The 17,868-nt window shown below is 40.6% G+C and overlaps 2 protein-coding genes across 2 annotated transcripts in view; one reads left to right on the top strand and one right to left on the bottom strand.

Annotated features, from left to right (window-relative positions):
• Nucleotides 1-16,521, bottom strand: part of USP6NL (USP6 N-terminal like) — a 145,825-nt gene extending 129,304 nt beyond the window's left edge. The window contains exon 1 of the mRNA XM_082385389.1: nt 16,386-16,521. The gene's annotated coding sequence lies outside the window, so the exon portion shown is untranslated. The remainder of the gene's footprint in view (nt 1-16,385) is intronic.
• Nucleotides 16,276-16,887, top strand: LOC309625881 (uncharacterized protein; the record flags this gene model as incomplete). Its single annotated transcript, XM_082385927.1, has 1 exon — nt 16,276-16,887. One exon carries the CDS (start codon nt 16,276-16,278, stop codon nt 16,885-16,887), a length of 612 nt encoding a protein of 203 aa, XP_082242053.1.
• Nucleotides 16,888-17,868: the final 981 nt, after the last annotated feature.

Consider the following 17,868-nt stretch of genomic DNA (forward strand, 5'->3'; position numbering starts at 1 on the left):
TTCCTGTCACTTTTTTTTTTAATATTTATTTTATTTTATTTATTTGGTTGCACTGGGTCTTGGTTGCGGCAGGCGTGCTCCTTAGTTGCGACTCACAGGCTCCTTAGTTGCAGCAGGCAGGCTCCTTAGGTGCGGCTTGTGGGCTCCTTAGTTGTGGCATGCAAACTCTTAGTTGTGGCACGCATGTGGGATCTAGTTCCCCGACCAGGAATCAAACCCGGGCCCCCTGCATTGGGAGTGCAGAGTCTTATCCACTGTGCCACTAGAGAAGTCCCTCCTGTCACTTTTAGTCAGTTAAAACCTATGGAAGTATTTAAAAGGATTTCTGGTTTTATAACACCAGATCATCTATTCTGAAACTAGCTCAACAGTCCCACTTTTAATTATTTTAAAACTTTAATAGAATTATAAACCACAACATACAGTAGCACATTCTATTGTTTCTAATAATATTCTGTCTGGAGATCAAATTAACATTAATTTATTTCATTGTACAATAACTTCTACAAAGAAAATACACAAAGATTCCCAATCTCTACTAAAAGCTAATGTAATCTCCATTTTTAATCTCATCACAAATTATAATTTTTAAAAATCAAATTTAATCTTGAAGATATTATGCAAAGTGAAATAAGCAAGTCATAATAGGACAAGTACTCTATGATTTCACATATATGAGGGACCTAGAGAAGTCAAATTCACACAGACAGAAAGTTGAATGGTGGTTGCCAGGGGCTGGAGGAACGGAAAATGGGGAGTTAGTGTTTAATGGGTGAAGAGTTTCATTTTGGGAAGATGAAAAAAGTTCTGGAGATGAATGGTGATGGCTGTACATTAATGTGAATGTACTTAATGTACCTGAACTGTACACTTTAAAATAGTTAAAATGGTAAAGCTTATGTGTATTTTACTACAATAAGAAATACGAATGTAAAAAAAGAATCAGTTACCTATGGTTTCGAAAGAGTAAGCAAATCCTGAAGTAACAGAAATTACAAAGAATTTAGACTTTTTAATTCATAAATATTAAAAACCAACTGCATGTTCCTAAAATATTTGGCTATAAGAGAAAAAGAAGTGTCTACGTGAGAAATAGCTAGGACTCATTATTTAGCTTTTTTTAAAAATCCCTACAACTAAACTACTAACACATGCTCCTGCTAAATCCAGAAGCAAAGCAAATACTTTTAGCATTGATTATGCAAAACCCTTTTTTATTCCCCCAATACCACCATTCACTATGATCTCTTAAACTCATTTGGTTTATTTCCATCCATTTTCAAAATATTTTTCCTTCTAAATACGTGTATACTTTTTCATTCATGAGCTCTTGTATAGATAAAATACTTACTGACACCAAGAAGCTGAAGATGATGTGTAAGACTTTAAAAACTTTACCCACAGTTCTATTTTTATCTTTTAGCATCTTTAAAAATTTTGTAGAATAAGGACAAAGTAATTATTTAATTAATTCTTTCTCATAATTTTTAATTTCATGGTCAGTTTCTACTTAAAGAATTCCCACCACTCTGCTATGAACTTTCCAATGTTTATCATTCAAGATAAGTACTTCACTAACTAATAAAATAAAGCTGTAAGAGACTTCTCTTTCTGCAATTATTGTGTCTAAATGGCTTGAGAACCCTTCTGCTACATGACACCTAAAAATGCTTGATAAAAATATAAGAATTATCCTTTTGAATGCATAGCAAAGCTCACAAGCAACTAAGAGATGTCCTCAGAGACCAAAAAAGTAAACAGGAGCACAAACAGAGAGTGGTAGGTGGGCAATGATGCCAGCAACTGCTCTAGAGGCACTGACAACCCCCCATAACCAAGCTATACTGTCCAATACTGAGCCACTAGCCACGTGTAGCTTTTTAATTTTAAATTAATTTAAAGCATCTAAAATTTAAAATTCAGTTCCTTTGTCACACTAGCCACATTTCAAAGGTGACTACTAGCTATCATATTAGCACAGATGTATAATGTTTCCATTACCATGGAAAATTCTATTGGATAATGCTCAAGAGCTTTCAGTGTTAACAGTCATGCAAGGGACAAAGCAAAAGCTTCACACTACACAATATGGGAAGTCAGACTAAAGATAAGCACTTAAAACCTGGTCCCTGAAGAACTAAATCTTCAATAAAAAAGAATAAACTATGAAAAAACAATCTACCACAAACCAAGACTGGAGGAAAATTCTCCCCTGCGTCTAGGCTTACTGGTGTTTTGGGAGGAGAAGGGGAATATTCCCTGGAAGTTTGTAACGAAAACCAACCTTCACACGGGTATCAAGTTCAAATCCATACTACTTGTACATTGTGAAAATCTCAAGCCTAGAAATTAAGTGGCCCTGGGTTGACAGTGTCCTCAATTGCAATTCTTCTCTGGGAGAAAGCACTCTTAACCCAGGTCTCGTAAGAATTTCCACAGATAAAGTTACCATAAAAACAAGTTCAAATTGTAAAACTAAGGATAATAAGCAAGATACAACAGAAATAAGTATATAATTCATGATTTTTTTAAAAAAGGTACATTAATGTTTCAAAATACTAACTGAAATGGAAAATATGAGCAAAAAAGAGGGCAACAGATTTTTTTAAAAATCAAGTGAAAAATAGGATAACTAAAATTAAACCTCAATTGACAAGTTCAGCAAACTAGATACTGCTAAAGAGAGAATTAACAAACCAGATGATGGACCTGAAATGATCCAGAATGCAACAAGACAGATTAAAAAAATAAAGGAATATTAAGAGACATGAAAAATAGAATAAAACATCTAATATGTATATCTAATTGGAATTTTAGAAAGAGAACAAAAAGAATGAGGGAGAGACAATATGCAAAAAGAGAATAGCTGAGAATTTTCCTGAACTGATGAAAAGCAGTATTGCACAGATTCAAGTTCAGCAAATTCCAAGAGATATAAATTTTTTCTAAAAAAAAAGAAATTGACACCTAGAGACATCACGGTGAAACTGCAAATCATCAATGACAAGGAGTTCTTAAAGCCAACCAGAAACAAAAGTCAAATTGCTTACAAAGGAACAATCAGACTTGACAACTGATTGATCAACTGCAACCATGGAAGCCAGAAGACAATAGAATAATATCTTCAAAGTTCTAAGAGAAAATAACTGTTAAGCTATAATTATGTACCCAACTCAGCTAAACTATCTTTTCAAGAAAACTGGCAAAATAAAGAAAATTTCAGACCTAAACTGAGGGAGTACACTGTAATCATTAAGGATGCTTCCAAAACTGTAGTTCACAAAGATGGAAAATGATGCCAAAAAGAAGGTCTGAAATACAGGAAAGAACGGTGAGAAAAGAGGATTGTAAAAATGAGTAAATGGAAACAAATATTGGAGGTATAATTTCTAAATTAGGAGGTATAAAAACAAACAAACCTAAAATACTGAGCAAAAGCAGCATGTAATCTAGAAGGGAGATACAGGAATGGAAATATTCCAAGTTTCTTATGCTGTTTTTCAGGAGGAAGACGTGGCAGACACTATCTTTTGTTCATATGTCTTCCATCACTTGCTGCCCTTGCCGTGGCTTCCCTGGGAGTGGAGGATACTCCCCACCTCATGGATTTGAGGGTCCGGCCACATGACGTACTGGAATGTGAGCAGAACTGACACTGTGCCAGTTCTAACTGGAGGCTTTAAGAGCACTGTGCTGTCTGTGTTCTCTTGTACTCAGACACTGCCTGCCAGTCACTGCTGGTCCCAGAATGAGGAGATACCCAGCACTCAACTGAACCCAACCCACAGGTTCTAGCCAAACCCAGCCAACCCAGCCACACACAGAAGAGACCGCCAAACCTGTGAGCTGGAAATAAATGTCTGTCACTGTACATCACTGAAATTTTGCAGCGGTTTGTTACCCAGCATTATTACAGCAAAAGATGACTAATACCAAGACGAAAGATATTAACTTTATATATTCTTTTTTTTATTATTTATTTATTTATTTATTTTTGGCTGTGTTGGGTCTTCATTGCTGCGCATGGGCTTTCTCTAGTTGCAGCGAGTGGGGGCTACTCTTGGTTGCGGTGCACGGGCTTCTCATTGCGGTGGCTTCTCTTGTTGCGGAGCACGGGCTCTAGGTGCGCAGGCTTCAGTAGTTGTGGCTTGCAGGCTCTAGAGCGCCGGCTCAGTAGTTGTGGCGCATGGGCTTAGTTGCTCCACGGCATGTGGGATATTCCCGGACCAGGGATTGAACCCATGTCCTCCACACTGGCAGGTGGATTCTTAACCACTGCGACACCAGGGAAGCCCAAAAGTAATAACTTTAAATGCAAATTAAATTTGTGGGTATTAGTTTTAATAAAAAATTTTACTCACTAAATTTGTGAACATGTGTGTATATATACATATAAAAAACTACAAATACTGATACATATGTGTATACACACACAAAGTGATACTATTTATATAAAGTTTAAGAATATGCAAAATTAACAATATGTTTTTTAGGAACATGTACATATGTAATACAATCATAAAGAAAAGCAAGAGAACGCTGGATCCCAGAGTTTCTGGGGACAGGAGTAAGAGAGAGGAGGAGCTGTAGGGAGGTGTGAGCCAAGAGGGTAGTGCTAGCATTCTACCACTTAACCTGAGGGAGGGGACAGTACAAATATCATTCTATTAGACCTTACATAACATTACATATAGTCCTTTTTATGAATATATATTTTAATATGAAAAAGCAAAACTTTTCCAACAAAATTCAGAAATGAAATGATTATAAATAAAAATGACAACATATGTAAGTAATTACATGTATAAAAGAGTTAAATGCATTTATAATCTTTAAGCCATAATTAAGAGGCAGAAAGAGTTGTAGTGACACATTCTTTTTTTTTAATTAATTAATTTATTTTTTATTTTATTTATTTTTGGCTGCATTGGGTCTTCGTTGCTATGCATGGGCTTTCTCTAGTTGTGGTGAGTGGGCGCTACTCTTCGTTGCGGTGTGCGGGCTTCTCATTGCAGTGGCTTCTCTTGTTGCGGGGCATGGGCTCTAGGTGCATGGGCTTCAGTAGTTGTGGCACGCGGGCTTCAGTAGTTGTGGCTCGCAGGCTCTAGAGTGCAGGCTCAGTAGTTACGGCACACGGGCTTAGTTGCTCCGTGGCATGTGGGATCTTCCCGGACCAGGGCTCAAACCCGTGTCCCCTGCCTTGGCAGGCGGATTCTTAACCACTGCGCCACCAGGGAAGCCCTGACTCACTTATTCTTTAAGAGAAAGAGACAAATACAAGTGATAGCCAGGTCCACTATAAAATGCAAGAGGGAATTTACGTGAAAAGACTGATGATTATACATTATCCAAACACAGAAGCAGCTGGCCTTCCCAAAGAGCTGTGTCATTTGTGCATCTGTTCTCAGCTATCTGATCACTGAAGACTCTGATCTCACCTTCACAGCTGTATAATACAAGTTCATTTTCTAGTAGAAATTCCTAGATCCTGTTTTGCTGAATTGCCATGCATTGAACTACCATCCCAAGAAAAAGCTTAAGAAAATTGTCTTAATTGAAGCATTATTTGTAACAGCAAAAAAAAAAAAGTATAAACAACTTAAATGTGCAATAATAAGGGACTGACTAAATGAATTGTTAATTTACATGTAATGGAGTCTCATGCATCCATTTAAAAAACATCGCAAAGAAACTTAATGACAGTGAGTGAATGAATGCTCTCCAATGTGCTTTGTGCCACTTTCTCACAATCAGCAAGAAGTATCAGAAATGATGCCTCAACCAATTTAAATGTATTTCCCCAAAGCCTTATAAACCAATATTTAAAGTGATTAATGTTCAATTTTTAAATTTAAAATGAACAGATAATATAAAAATTTACTATTCATTCAATAAATATTTACTGAGCAGCTATTACGAGCCAGACAGTGTTCTAGGCTCTGCATACACAGCCACGAACAAAACAAATACCCCATCCTCGTGGAACTCACATCCTAGCAATTCTAGTACCTTCCCTTCTTAATTCAGATGCACAGTTCATTAGTTCAAATAAATATGTCAGGGCAGATTCCAGGGTAATGTCTTCTCATGCTAGATAAAGAAAACTTTAGTTAATATTTAAAGTCATTATTCATTGACATGGATGGTCTCACCACTGTACTTTCACAGTTCTTGAGCTTTCTATAAAGAATGCTCTTTCTGCAGTTTACACCCCCTGAAACACAATGCTGAATTCCCATGGCTTTCAGTATTTTCCCTGCTCAAGAGAAGTAAAGCAAATCTTCTATCACAGCTAGAGTAGAAGGTTTATTTACCCCATTCACTCAATCAACAAAGTACTTCCTGCTAATAAGATCAGAGAAGGAGATGGGCAAAATGAGAAATCCTTCGGTTTCCTAGGTTTGTTTACACGTGTATGTTAATGAAGCATCAGATAAGAACCAGGTCTGATTTCCCCTTCTACAGGTAGAATTTAAGTTAGGTTTCCAGAAGGACTTATCGAATTCTAGTAGCTTTACACTGGTCAACGCGTCAACTTCTAGGTATTCAGGAAAACAAATGTCCTTCCCAAGGCTTCCTTTCCTATCTCAGTTACAGAGACGCAGTGCCTTTCAAAAGCAGCTTATAATTTGCTTACATGTCACATTTGCCTAACATACTTGATACATCCTACCAGAACTAAGCATAATGCCTGAGGTCTACAGATAAAAGCTAAAATGAAGGGTACAGTATCTCTGATTTTCAGGGGCCTGGCTTCATTTAAAAAGTCAGTTAAAAATTACATACAGCTAAGTATAATATAAGCACTGCTGCAGACACTGAGGACTAAAAAGAAAAGTAGACAGGATTCCAGGCCCAACTTTAAGGAATTTACATCTAGTTGGATTCTAAACACAAGAATGTATCCATCCATCCATTCAATAAATACTAATTCAGCTCTACAACATGTAAAAACTTCTCAAAGGGCTTGAGATACAGCAATCGAGACAAACCTGATCCCAGCCACCCTGCCTTTAACAGAACATAGTCAGGACAAAAATCCTAAAGAAGATGGGACTCAAGGGCTTCAGCTCATGCAAAGGCCCTATACTGAGTTAAAATGAGTAAATGTATGGGCAAAAAAATGTACATGTATACAGGTGAAAAGAGGAAAATTCACGTAGGATGTCAGTAAAACTGGAATTCAGCAAGCTGATGGCAGAATGTAAGAAAATCACTCAACATACAGCAAGTCCAAGATGAAAGTGGTCCAGCTCTGCCATTAACCAGCTCTAGGAATGTAGATCAAGTCACTTCACTTCTCTGAGCCTTGGTTTCTTTATCCATAAAATGAGAGTTAGCTTTTTGAACCTGGCTACCACTCAAGATTGTCAAGGGATTACGCATGAAAAAAAAAAAATGCTTTCGGGCTTCCCTGGTGGCGCAGTGGTTAAGAATCTGCCTGCCAATGCAGGGGACATGGGTTCGAGCCCTGGTCTGGGAAGATCCCACATGCCGCGGAGCAGCTAGGCCCGTGAGCCACAACTGCTGAGCCTGCGCGTTTGGAGCCTGTGCTCCGCAACAAGAGAGGCCGCGATAGTGAGAGGCCCGCGCACCGCAATGAAGAGTGGCCCCCGCTTGCCGCAACTGGAGAAAGCCCTCGCACAGAAATGAAGACCCAACACAGCCATAAACAAACAAACAAACAAATAAATAAATAAATAAATGAAGTCAATTAAAAAAAAATGCTTTCATAAACTAAATATCTCATATATTTGACACATGCATGAGCATGGATCCATTTTTGGTCTTATTATAAAGGAGTTGAAACATAATTTTTAAGTTCTCTTTCTAGCACTGTAAGGTCTGTGACCTAAAAACTAATTTTAGATCAATGGATAACTAAGAAAGATTCTAACTTCCTCAGCATTATAAGTAGACTCAATAAATTATTGCAGTAAACCAAGTATGAGCTGGAAAAAACTGGTCTAAAATGTTGGTTATGTTTTTAAAAAGGTGGGGGAGGGATGGCAGATTCAAAGGACACTTGGAAGAAAGTCAAAATGACTACTAACAGTGAAGTAATCAAAGGTAATCCTAAATTCAAAGGGAGAATCCAGATGATATTCTTTTGGCAATCCTCAGTGATGGCAGATCATCAACTTTGTAGGAAAAAGTTTTTGTAAAAGAAAAATATTGGGCTTCCCTGGTGGCACAGTGGTTACGAATCCACCTGCCAATGAAGGGGACACGGGTTCGAGCCCTGGTCCGGGAAGATCCCACATGCTGCGGAGCAACTAAGCCCGTGCGCCACAACTACTGAGCCTGTGCTCTGGAGCCCGGGATCCACAACTGCTGAAGCCAGTGCACCTAGAGCCCGTGCCCTGAAACAAGAGACGCCACCGCAATGAGTAGCCCACACACCGCAACGAAGAGTAGCCCCCACGCACAGCAACGAAGACCCAACGCAGCCAAAAATAAATAAAATAAAATAAAAAATAAATAAATTTATTTTAAAAAAATAGTGAAATGCCTGGAAGGGCATATTTCTTTAAAAAAAAAAAAGAAAAGAAAAGTATTTCCCAAGCAAGTCTGGTGAAGGAGCTTAGAATTCAAACTGATAATAAAATGTGATATAAATTGATGATGAATAGGGTTTCATATCCCTAAAAAGCAATTTCTAAAAAGAAATTTCTCTTCAGCAACTAATGTAGTCTACTAATGGTAACTAATTTGAATACATATTCTAAAATGCTGCTTTCAAAATGAGTCTATTACTTCACAACCACATTATTCTACTTAGCCTCTATTTTCCAATAACTAATCATCAGCTGGGAAAGTAAAACACAAACACATGAAAGTTACATAAAAGACAAAATAAGGGGGGCTTCCCTGGTGGCGCAGTGGTTGAGAATCTGCCTGCTAATGCAGGGGACACGGGTTCGAGCCCTGGTCTGGGAAGATCCCACATGCCACGGAGCAGCTGGGCCCGTGAGCCACAACTACTGAGCCTGCGCGTCTGGAGCCTGTGCCCCGCAACGGGAGGGGCCGCGATAGTGAAAGGCCCGCGCACTGCGATGAAGAGCGGTCCCCGCACCGCGATGAAGAGTGGCCCCCACTTGCCGTAACTAGAGAAAGCCCTCGCACGAACCGAAGACCCAACACAGCGAAAAATAAATAAATAAATAAATAAAGTAGCTATTAAAAAAAAAAAAAAAAAAAAAAAAAAGAACCAGAGGTGGAACCCAGGGCCGAGCCAGGCTGGGTCTCTGACCTCAGCCCTTCCTAAAAAAAGACAAAATAAGGGACCTGCATTTCCGACAAAGCTAAACCACATATTACACACCAACCTTCTTAAAGACAAAAACCTAGACCAAAAAAAATATATATATATAAATGTATATATAAAGTATATTTTTTAATTATTAAAAATATCAGAGGGTAAAAATTGGTACAACCACTTTGAAAAACTGGTAGTAACTCCAAGAGCTAAATATTTATCTACCTATTACTCAACAATTCCATTTCTAGGGATACTTCCAAAAGAAAGGAGTCCATATGTCCAACAAAATACATGTATAAGAATGTTCATAGCAGCTTTATTATAACAGCCCAAAATTGGAAATAATGCAAATGCCTATTAAAAGTAGAATGGAGAAATAAATTGTGATACATTCGTATGTTAGGTTACTACTATGACAGACAGTATTTTCCAATAACAGTCACTGCAATATTTCTCGACTCACATGTTCTTCCAGAATCTTGCATCTCTCATCAACAGGTTTCTGCTCTTTCTAAACCTGGGTCGGTTCCTAACAGGTGACCTAGCGTCCATCTGGCTCTCCACATCCCCCCCTCCCCGGGCTGCGTGTGCAGGACGACCGCCCTGGGAACCGGCCACCACATAGTGACGAACTCAGGCCACCTAAGATGCTCTGTCATCAACCACCAGCTGTGGGAGCAAACCTTCAAACAACGTTAGGCCCAGCCTTCGAGCCGCCCTACTTGAAACTAAATGAAGCAGAGACAAGCGTTACCCAAATTGCAGTTTTGTGACAAACATAAACGTTGTCATTGTTTAAGTCACTGAGTTTTGAAGCAATTTTTTTTGAGGCCACAGTAAACTAGAAAAAGTGCAGAGCAATAAAAAAGAAACACTACTGCCACTTGCAACAACATAGCTGAATCTCACTGATACGATACAATGTTGAATGAAACAAGCCAGACAAGAGAGTACATATTGTATGATACCATTTTGATGAAAAACTAAAAAACTTCTATGGTGAGAGAAAACTGAGTAATTGTTACTTGAGGCAAGGGAGGAAGGTGGTATGGATTGGGAAGGAGTGTGACAGAGCCTTCTGCGGTGGCAAAAATATTCTATACGTTAAACTGGGTGTGATTATATATTTAATTACATTTATAAAAATTCTTCAGGGTATACATTTAAGATTAGTGCATATTATTATATGTATATTACACCTTAATTTTTAAAAGGTGGGGAGAGGTGGGGCAATCAAAGAGCTAACAAGATAATGAGGAATTACCAGCCACAGTCTAAGAAGAGGAATCCAAAATGGGGACCATGGTACCCTGGGGCTTCTTCCCTCCTGGAAATGTCTGCCCAATCAAAAGAGGTGCCTGAGAGGCTAAAATGCACTTAGGCAGCCTTGCAAGCTAGTAAGACAACATGTCAGAGTACAAGAGCCACCAAGGGAGCCATCCCCTGCTCTGGAATAAGACTTTGAAAAGCTGAATTCCAGAAGAAAGAATAACACAAAAGTAAACTAAACCAGTCTTTGCACAGATGCTAAAAAAAAATCTCAATTTGGATCAAGGTGATCCTAAGTGCCTGGCAAAAGCAACAGAAAAATCCTTATCTAAATCTATAATTACTTCTAGAAATAATTTTCCAAATACAATGAACAGTACACAATCAAAGATGAGCAGGCATACAAGGAGATGAGACTCCTTGAGAAATACCAGATGACAGAAAAAACCTGCAGGACTCTGGGACAGAGTTACATGCTTACTCTGTCCACAGAGATATATGCAAAGCTTGAACATTTTGATAGGGAATTAGTAACTATAAAAGCGGCAGAGCAGATTTTAAAAAGAACCAAACTGAAATTCTAGAATGAAAAATACAATAACCAAAATTAAGAACCCAGAGAATGAACACATTTAAGACCAAATTAGACAGAGATAAAGACTAACTTAGTAAACTGGAAGATAGACCAGAAGAAAATGTCCATTAAAAAAAAAAAAATAGAAAACCTAGAAGACAGGTGAAATACACAGAGGAGTCAGTGAGACCTACAGAGGGGTCAGTGAGACCTAACACTGGATCCGAAGTCCCAGAAAGATTAAGCATGAGAAATGGGGAAAAGCAATATTTTAAGAGATGACAGCTGAAAACTACCCAAAACTGATGAAAGACATCAGATCACAGCATTAACAGGTATACGCCCAAGCAAGAAAAGGAGGGGGGGGGGGGTGAGGGAGGGAGGGGGGGAGGGAGAGGACATCATCTGAAATGAAATCTGAAAGACAAAAAGAAAATCTTAAAAATAGCCTGAGAAAGAAACAAATTACCAACAAAGTGATAAACTGCAGCTGCTTCTCAATAGAAACAAAGATTATAGAATAATCTCTTCTTCAAAGAACTAATATACAAATATATGTATGTATGTATCTCCAATCTAGAATTCTATACCTAGCAAAATGTATCTTTCAAGAATGTAGGTGAAATAAAAACATTCTCAGACAAACTAAGAGACTGAAATTTTTTCAACACTAAATCCACTCTAAAGAAAATACTAAAGGGTATTCTGCAGGCAGATGGAAAATTGTTTCAGAAGGAAGGTCAGTATCGCAAGAAGGAATACAGGAAAAGAAAGGCAGTAAGTCTAACTGAATAATAATGGTACAAAACAACAGAAATAGGTCTTTGGGGTATAATACATATATGCATTTAAAAACATGATAACAATGAAATAGGTTTAAAAAATAGGAAAGAAATTGACTTACATGTTTTTAAAGGCCTTACATTATCTGGAAAAAGGGTGAAAGTCTCAATTAATGCTACACTTTGATAAGTAGAGAAAAGATTAGAGTTTCTTAGGCAAATACTAAAGGAAGAGTAAAAGAATATATAATCCCAAGCTAATAAAAAAGGAGGAAATGGAATAATTATTTTTTAAAATCAATCCAAAACAAATCTAGAAAGAGAAAAAAGGAACATGGAACAGGTGAGATGTTTAATATTTAACCATTAATATCAAATTATCTGCCAATTCATTTTTATAAGAGCCATCAGCAAAATACACAGAAATATCTAGCCCCCACTCACATACCTAAACTTTGTAAATTTTAACCTCCACATCTATTCCATTTTTTTCCATTGTCACTGACTTTTCAAAGTCTTATTTCACCTTATCTTTGCTTATGTAACTGCAGATATGCTAACAAGCATTAAAACATCCAAAAACCAAACAAAAAGAAACAGGAACAAAAAATCCAGAGAACCAACTGGCTTATAAATGCTGCATTAATTCCACAATACTAACCAAAATTAATGTATTAAGAAGCTTAAAATAATATTCTTTCACTTATTTCATGAAAAACATTGCTCTAATATTTTTTAATTCACTTGTTAATTCAGTGAAGGGAAATCCCAGGATAAAATTAAAACTTTTTCTACACTAGTATCAATGTCAGCAAGACACAGGTGCAACATATACCTCTATCAGAGAATGACTAAATAATCTCTTTAGAGCCAAAGATACTTAACCAAACAAGATATGAAACTCCAGAGTCACTCTTGAGCTTCCTATAAGCAAATGAGACTACCTGCCACTTACTAATTTTTTTTTCAATTTAACAGTGGATTGCTACTTGCATTTTGTGAGGAGGAGATATTTTAAATAAGCGGGGGGTGAGGGGGGCTCTAAGCTCTTCCAAGGGAAAATACTATCAAAATTAAATCAAAACACTATACTGAGGGGCTTCCCTGGTGGCGCAGTGGTTGGGAGTCTGCCTGCCAATGCACGGGACACGGGTTCGAGCCCTGGTCTGGGAAGATCCCACATGCCGCGGAGCAACTGGGCCCGTGAGCCACAATTGCTGAGCCTGCGCATCTGGAGCCTGTGCTCCGCGGCAAGAGAGGCCGCAATAGTGAGAGGCCCGCGCACCGCGATGAAGAGTGGCCCCCGCTCGCCGCAACTGGGGAGAGCCCTCGCACGGAAGCGAAGACCCAACAGAGCCAAAAATAAACATAATAAATAAATAATAAATAAAAAAATAAAAAATAAAAAAACACTATACTGATATTATACAGCGTCTCTCTAAAGAAATCAAAGAACCTTTTATTTACCACTTAACAGATAAAAAAACTATCAAGTAATCGGCGCCAGAGTTATAAAAGTAGACACAAAGTGTGCAGACTCATCTCCAGTCTAGTGAGGTGACAGTCATCTAGACTAACTCCCTTTCTACAAAGGCTGAGCCACCTTTGTTCTCACCTGGTTCAGATGATGCGAGCACGGGGCCAAGAGTCTACCTTCTCTCCACAACTAACAGTGGTGGCGTATGTGCCACGGAGGGAACTAACACACAAGCATTCTCTTCAGGGACCGTGTACGCGCTCTCTCTCGTACTCAAAGTGTCCCACCCTCCCACTTGCCCTTTCCACCTGCCATCTCCTCCTCATCCTTCAGGTCTTACCAGCCACTTCCTCAGGACAGCTTGCCCTGCCACTCCCAATCAAGTTAGGTTCCCTGGTGACAGGTTTTATAGCTCCCTGTACTTTACTTCAAAGGACTGATCCCTCCTGTTGTTGAAAACAAGGTACCTAACACAAGGTCATAGGTACAATAAGGCACTCAAGAAATATTTGTTGAATAAACAAACAAGTGTGAATTTATGATCCACCCCCCCCGAATTTTACAAAGAAACAAGCTTTAAAAAATTAAGTTATCTGCATGAAATGCCATAACCTGAAAATGGCAGAGACCAGTTGAGACTCCAAGTTTGTGACTCTAATTCCTGTGCTCTAATGCCCATGTACTATAAGGAAATGTGCTAGAAGTCAGATTTCTTTCAAATGAATATTATTTTTGTATCGACTTCCACTGTAAAAATTGAGACACTTTCTAAAGGAAAAAAAATGAGACACTAAATATAAGGAAATCATATCTAACAATGCAATATGCCTTTCAAAAATCACACTGAAGGGACAAACTATACCTTTCTGGTAATAAATAGTCTGAGTATTGTTGGTGTAACAATACCATTGTGCTAAAACGAAACAAGGATCGTTGAAGTGAAATTGCAAACATAAACCAGAAAACGTAATCACTTGCCACTTTCTAACTGAAGCAGCAATTCCTAAAGTTTTGGTATTGTGGCTAAGTTTTTTTGCCAGCTTCAAACTGCCTTAACATTCCTAGCATTTACAAATCAAAGTAATTTTGTTTCATTTCAGCTTGCCACTAGCTTAAATTTACTGGCCTCTTTTTCACCCATCTTCACTAGCTACAAAATGTAACAGTAACCTGAGAGATGCGAACATGGAGGCAAAGCCTGACGCACAACCTCTGCCTGGCACTGGAAGTCCAGCTTGGATCTGCCATGCCAGGAAGTTGTCTTGGTTCCCAAGGATGACCAGCCAATTAACAGATGGTGCCAAAGCCGACACTTCTACTTACTGGCTTGTTTAACCAATGTCAGCTGTCCTCCAGAGGAGCTCTTTCATGTCAAAACAATGTTATAACTGGTAATGAGCTATTCTCTTCAGAAACAAGGATGCCAGAGAGTCAGACAGACTAGCTAAAAACAGTAAGTAGGCACCACCAGCAAGACTCAGGGCCCAAGTTCTTAATGTTTGGGAAATGATGCTTCTTTGAATGCCCTTGTGACACCTCAGTGATTCTTTAAATAGGTAATCAGCAAAGGAATTTCTGTTAACTCAGAATACCTGTACTTGGAATTAAGGCTCTGGTTTTCCTTTTTAAATTAATTTATACCTTTATTAGTGTAGCGTTTTTCTCATATTTTGACATATTTCAGTTACCTGTGTGGAATATAACATAGGTCAACATCCACTTTAAGTAATAAACTAGACTATGTTTACAGACTTTACTATAAAAAAAACAGCAAGCTCAGAAACGTTTTTCTTAATTTTCGGGTCTGACAGAGTGAGAAATAAAAGCAAATAAACCACTGTCCATTTGATGCTGGCTAATTTGATTCTTGTTAAGATGACTTCACAAAAGAAAAAAGTACCCTGCCTTCCCTGTAACAGAACTTCTCATAGATTCAACATGTGAGGGAGTTGGCCAGGGTGATATCTAAAGTTTTGTCTAACTTCTCTGTGCTACGAAATATTAAATATCCCAAAGACTTACTTCTATTTATAAATGGATTAATATAGGCTTGAAATCACTTTCTTCCAGCAAACAAAATATTTAAGACCGTGTCCCCACTTTTTTTCTATGTGTCACATTATTTCCAATGACTGGGTATTGCCCCAATTCAAAACTCTTTCCTAGTCCCATAAGGGACTCATTTAACTCAGGTTGAAATCTACTGACTAAAAAGCATCCGTGGATTAAAATGAAGGGCGGGGGGGAGGGGGGCGGGCAGACTTTAATCTTCAATTTCTAGAAATGTCCACCCGTGGATTCATAGACTCTTCACATTTCTTGGCATTAAAATACCTGCGAGTAACCATTCTGCCGCATCACAACTGCTGCACCGACACCCGGCTGTGAGCTCCAAACTATTTTGCAAACTCTGCAAAGGCGCAGAGATTTCCAGCCTCTCCAAAGCCCTCATTCACCCCATCCTGCCCTTGCCTAGTCGAAACGAAGTCCCGCGGCAGGAAGGCAATAATTTAAAAGAACGAAGTTTGCCTCAGTCCTGCCCACTTGGACTCTGGAGGACGCAACTGAAACTTGCAAGGGAGACACGTCTCCAGGGGACCGAAACTTGCTCGGGGGGGAGGGGGAGGCAGCGGGTCTCCCCTCCCCCCGGACCTGGCCGACCCCCGCCCCTTCCAGAGCCCCCGTTCACCGGTCGGCAGGTCCCCTCCCGCGCCGGCCCCGCCAGACCCTCCCCGCACGCCCCCTGCGCCCCCTACCCGGCGCCCGCCAACCTGCCAATCACACCCGCAGCACCCTGCCGTCCAGGTTCCAGGGGGTAGGGGCCAGGGCGGCCGCGCTCGTTTCCGGAGCCGGCCCCCCTGGAGGGCGGGGACGGGGAGCGCTGCTCCGTCCACCTCCCCTGGGGCCGGGAATGGCGGCGTCCGGCTCCCCGGGGCCAACTCCGAGTCCCTGCCTGGAGGAAACGCGCCGAGCCCCACCGCCGCCGGCCCCTGGCTGGGGGAGAGGAGAAAAAGAACTTACCTCCGGACGGTCCCGTCGGCGGAGGCAGCGCGGGGAGTCCCGGGGGCCCAGGAGGTCCCGGCGCGGCGGCGGCTACTGCAGTGCCCTCCGCCCCATTGTTTCCCTTCCAAGAGGATCCCGGCGAAGCCGAGCCCTGGAACCAGGAAGTTCCCCGGCGCGACACCTCCTGCCGCCGCTATGGAAACGGCCCCCGCCTCCCAGGGCGGCTTGCCCGGGACCCCGCCTCCGCGCCACCGGCCCCGCCCGCTTCACGGGCCGCTGCCAACCGACGCCGCTGCGGCCGCGGCCGCCGCCATCTTGGCGCGGCCCGGGCGGCCTCTTCCCGGCGGCACGTGGGCGCCGCTCCCGCGTTCCCGCCGGCCGCGGGGGCGCGCTGCCAGGGCTGCCGGGTGCGGGCGCCGTTCCCCGGGATGCGCGGCCAGAAGCGGCGCCTGGAACCCCGAGGGAAGGCCCGGGCGGCACTGGAGAGCCAGGACCTGGAGCGGGGCTTCTTCATGTGTGAAGTGGCATAACAATAGTACCTGCCTCATAGGGTTGTTACCTGGAAGCAAGTGCATGGTACTTAGAAAGTGCAAAATTATCATTCATTCAATAAAATGGCACTGCTTGTGACCAAAGTCACATTTCTGTCTTTTTCCAGGAACTTAATCTAAGTGTTCAAATCACCACTTTAAATAGGCTACTGTGTAAGATCCCATTGCTGCTTGAGACTTCTGAAATGCTGATCTTTTGTCCCATATTTCTCTAGGTCAGCTTTCCTTTTTTAGATCATGGAAATTGTCAAGAGTTTTAATCTCCAGAATCGTCCATCAAGAGGTTCCATAAAAAGATGACTGATGTAAACTTTCCAATACTGTAATTAGCTGGCAGTTAAATGATTTATTCACTAGAAGCTAGCAAAGTTAGGGTGTGCAAATGACTAAAAGGCTTCCTGTCCTTGATTCCAGGAACTAGAATTACTAAAGCTGGCAACTCTGCATGGTGACTATTATCTCTCTTTTCCAGCTGCTGAAAACTGACACCAAGAAACTGGGTGCTGTGTGCACTATGGGAGAGGAGGGGAGGAAGGAGGCGGGGTCACGGCCTCTTCCAAAGGATGCAACCTTGAGAACCGTGCATAAGCTTAGGTCTCAAATGGTCTCTAAGGCTTCTCCTTCTAGCTCACAAATGTTGTGATCTCGTTTGTACACTCTTTAAGAAAATACAATGTATACTTCCCTTCGGGTCTTCCTTCATACATTTAAGCCAGATTTGTGAAGACCCGTGTTTAATGATCCTGATCCAAAAATAGTGGGACTTCCAGGGCGGTCCAGTGGTTAAGACTCCACGCTTCCACTGCAGGAAGCACGAGTTCGATCCCTGGTCAGGAAACTATCGATAAGATCCCGCATCCCGCATGGTGCAGCCAAAAACAAAAACAAAAAGCAAACAAAACAAAGCCATAAATAGCTTGATATATGAAATGAACTGGGGTAAAAACAGA

The sequence above is a fragment of the Balaenoptera borealis genome (genome assembly GCF_965194805.1).
Source record: "Balaenoptera borealis genome assembly, chromosome: 3".
NCBI lineage: Eukaryota > Metazoa > Chordata > Mammalia > Artiodactyla > Balaenopteridae > Balaenoptera > Balaenoptera borealis.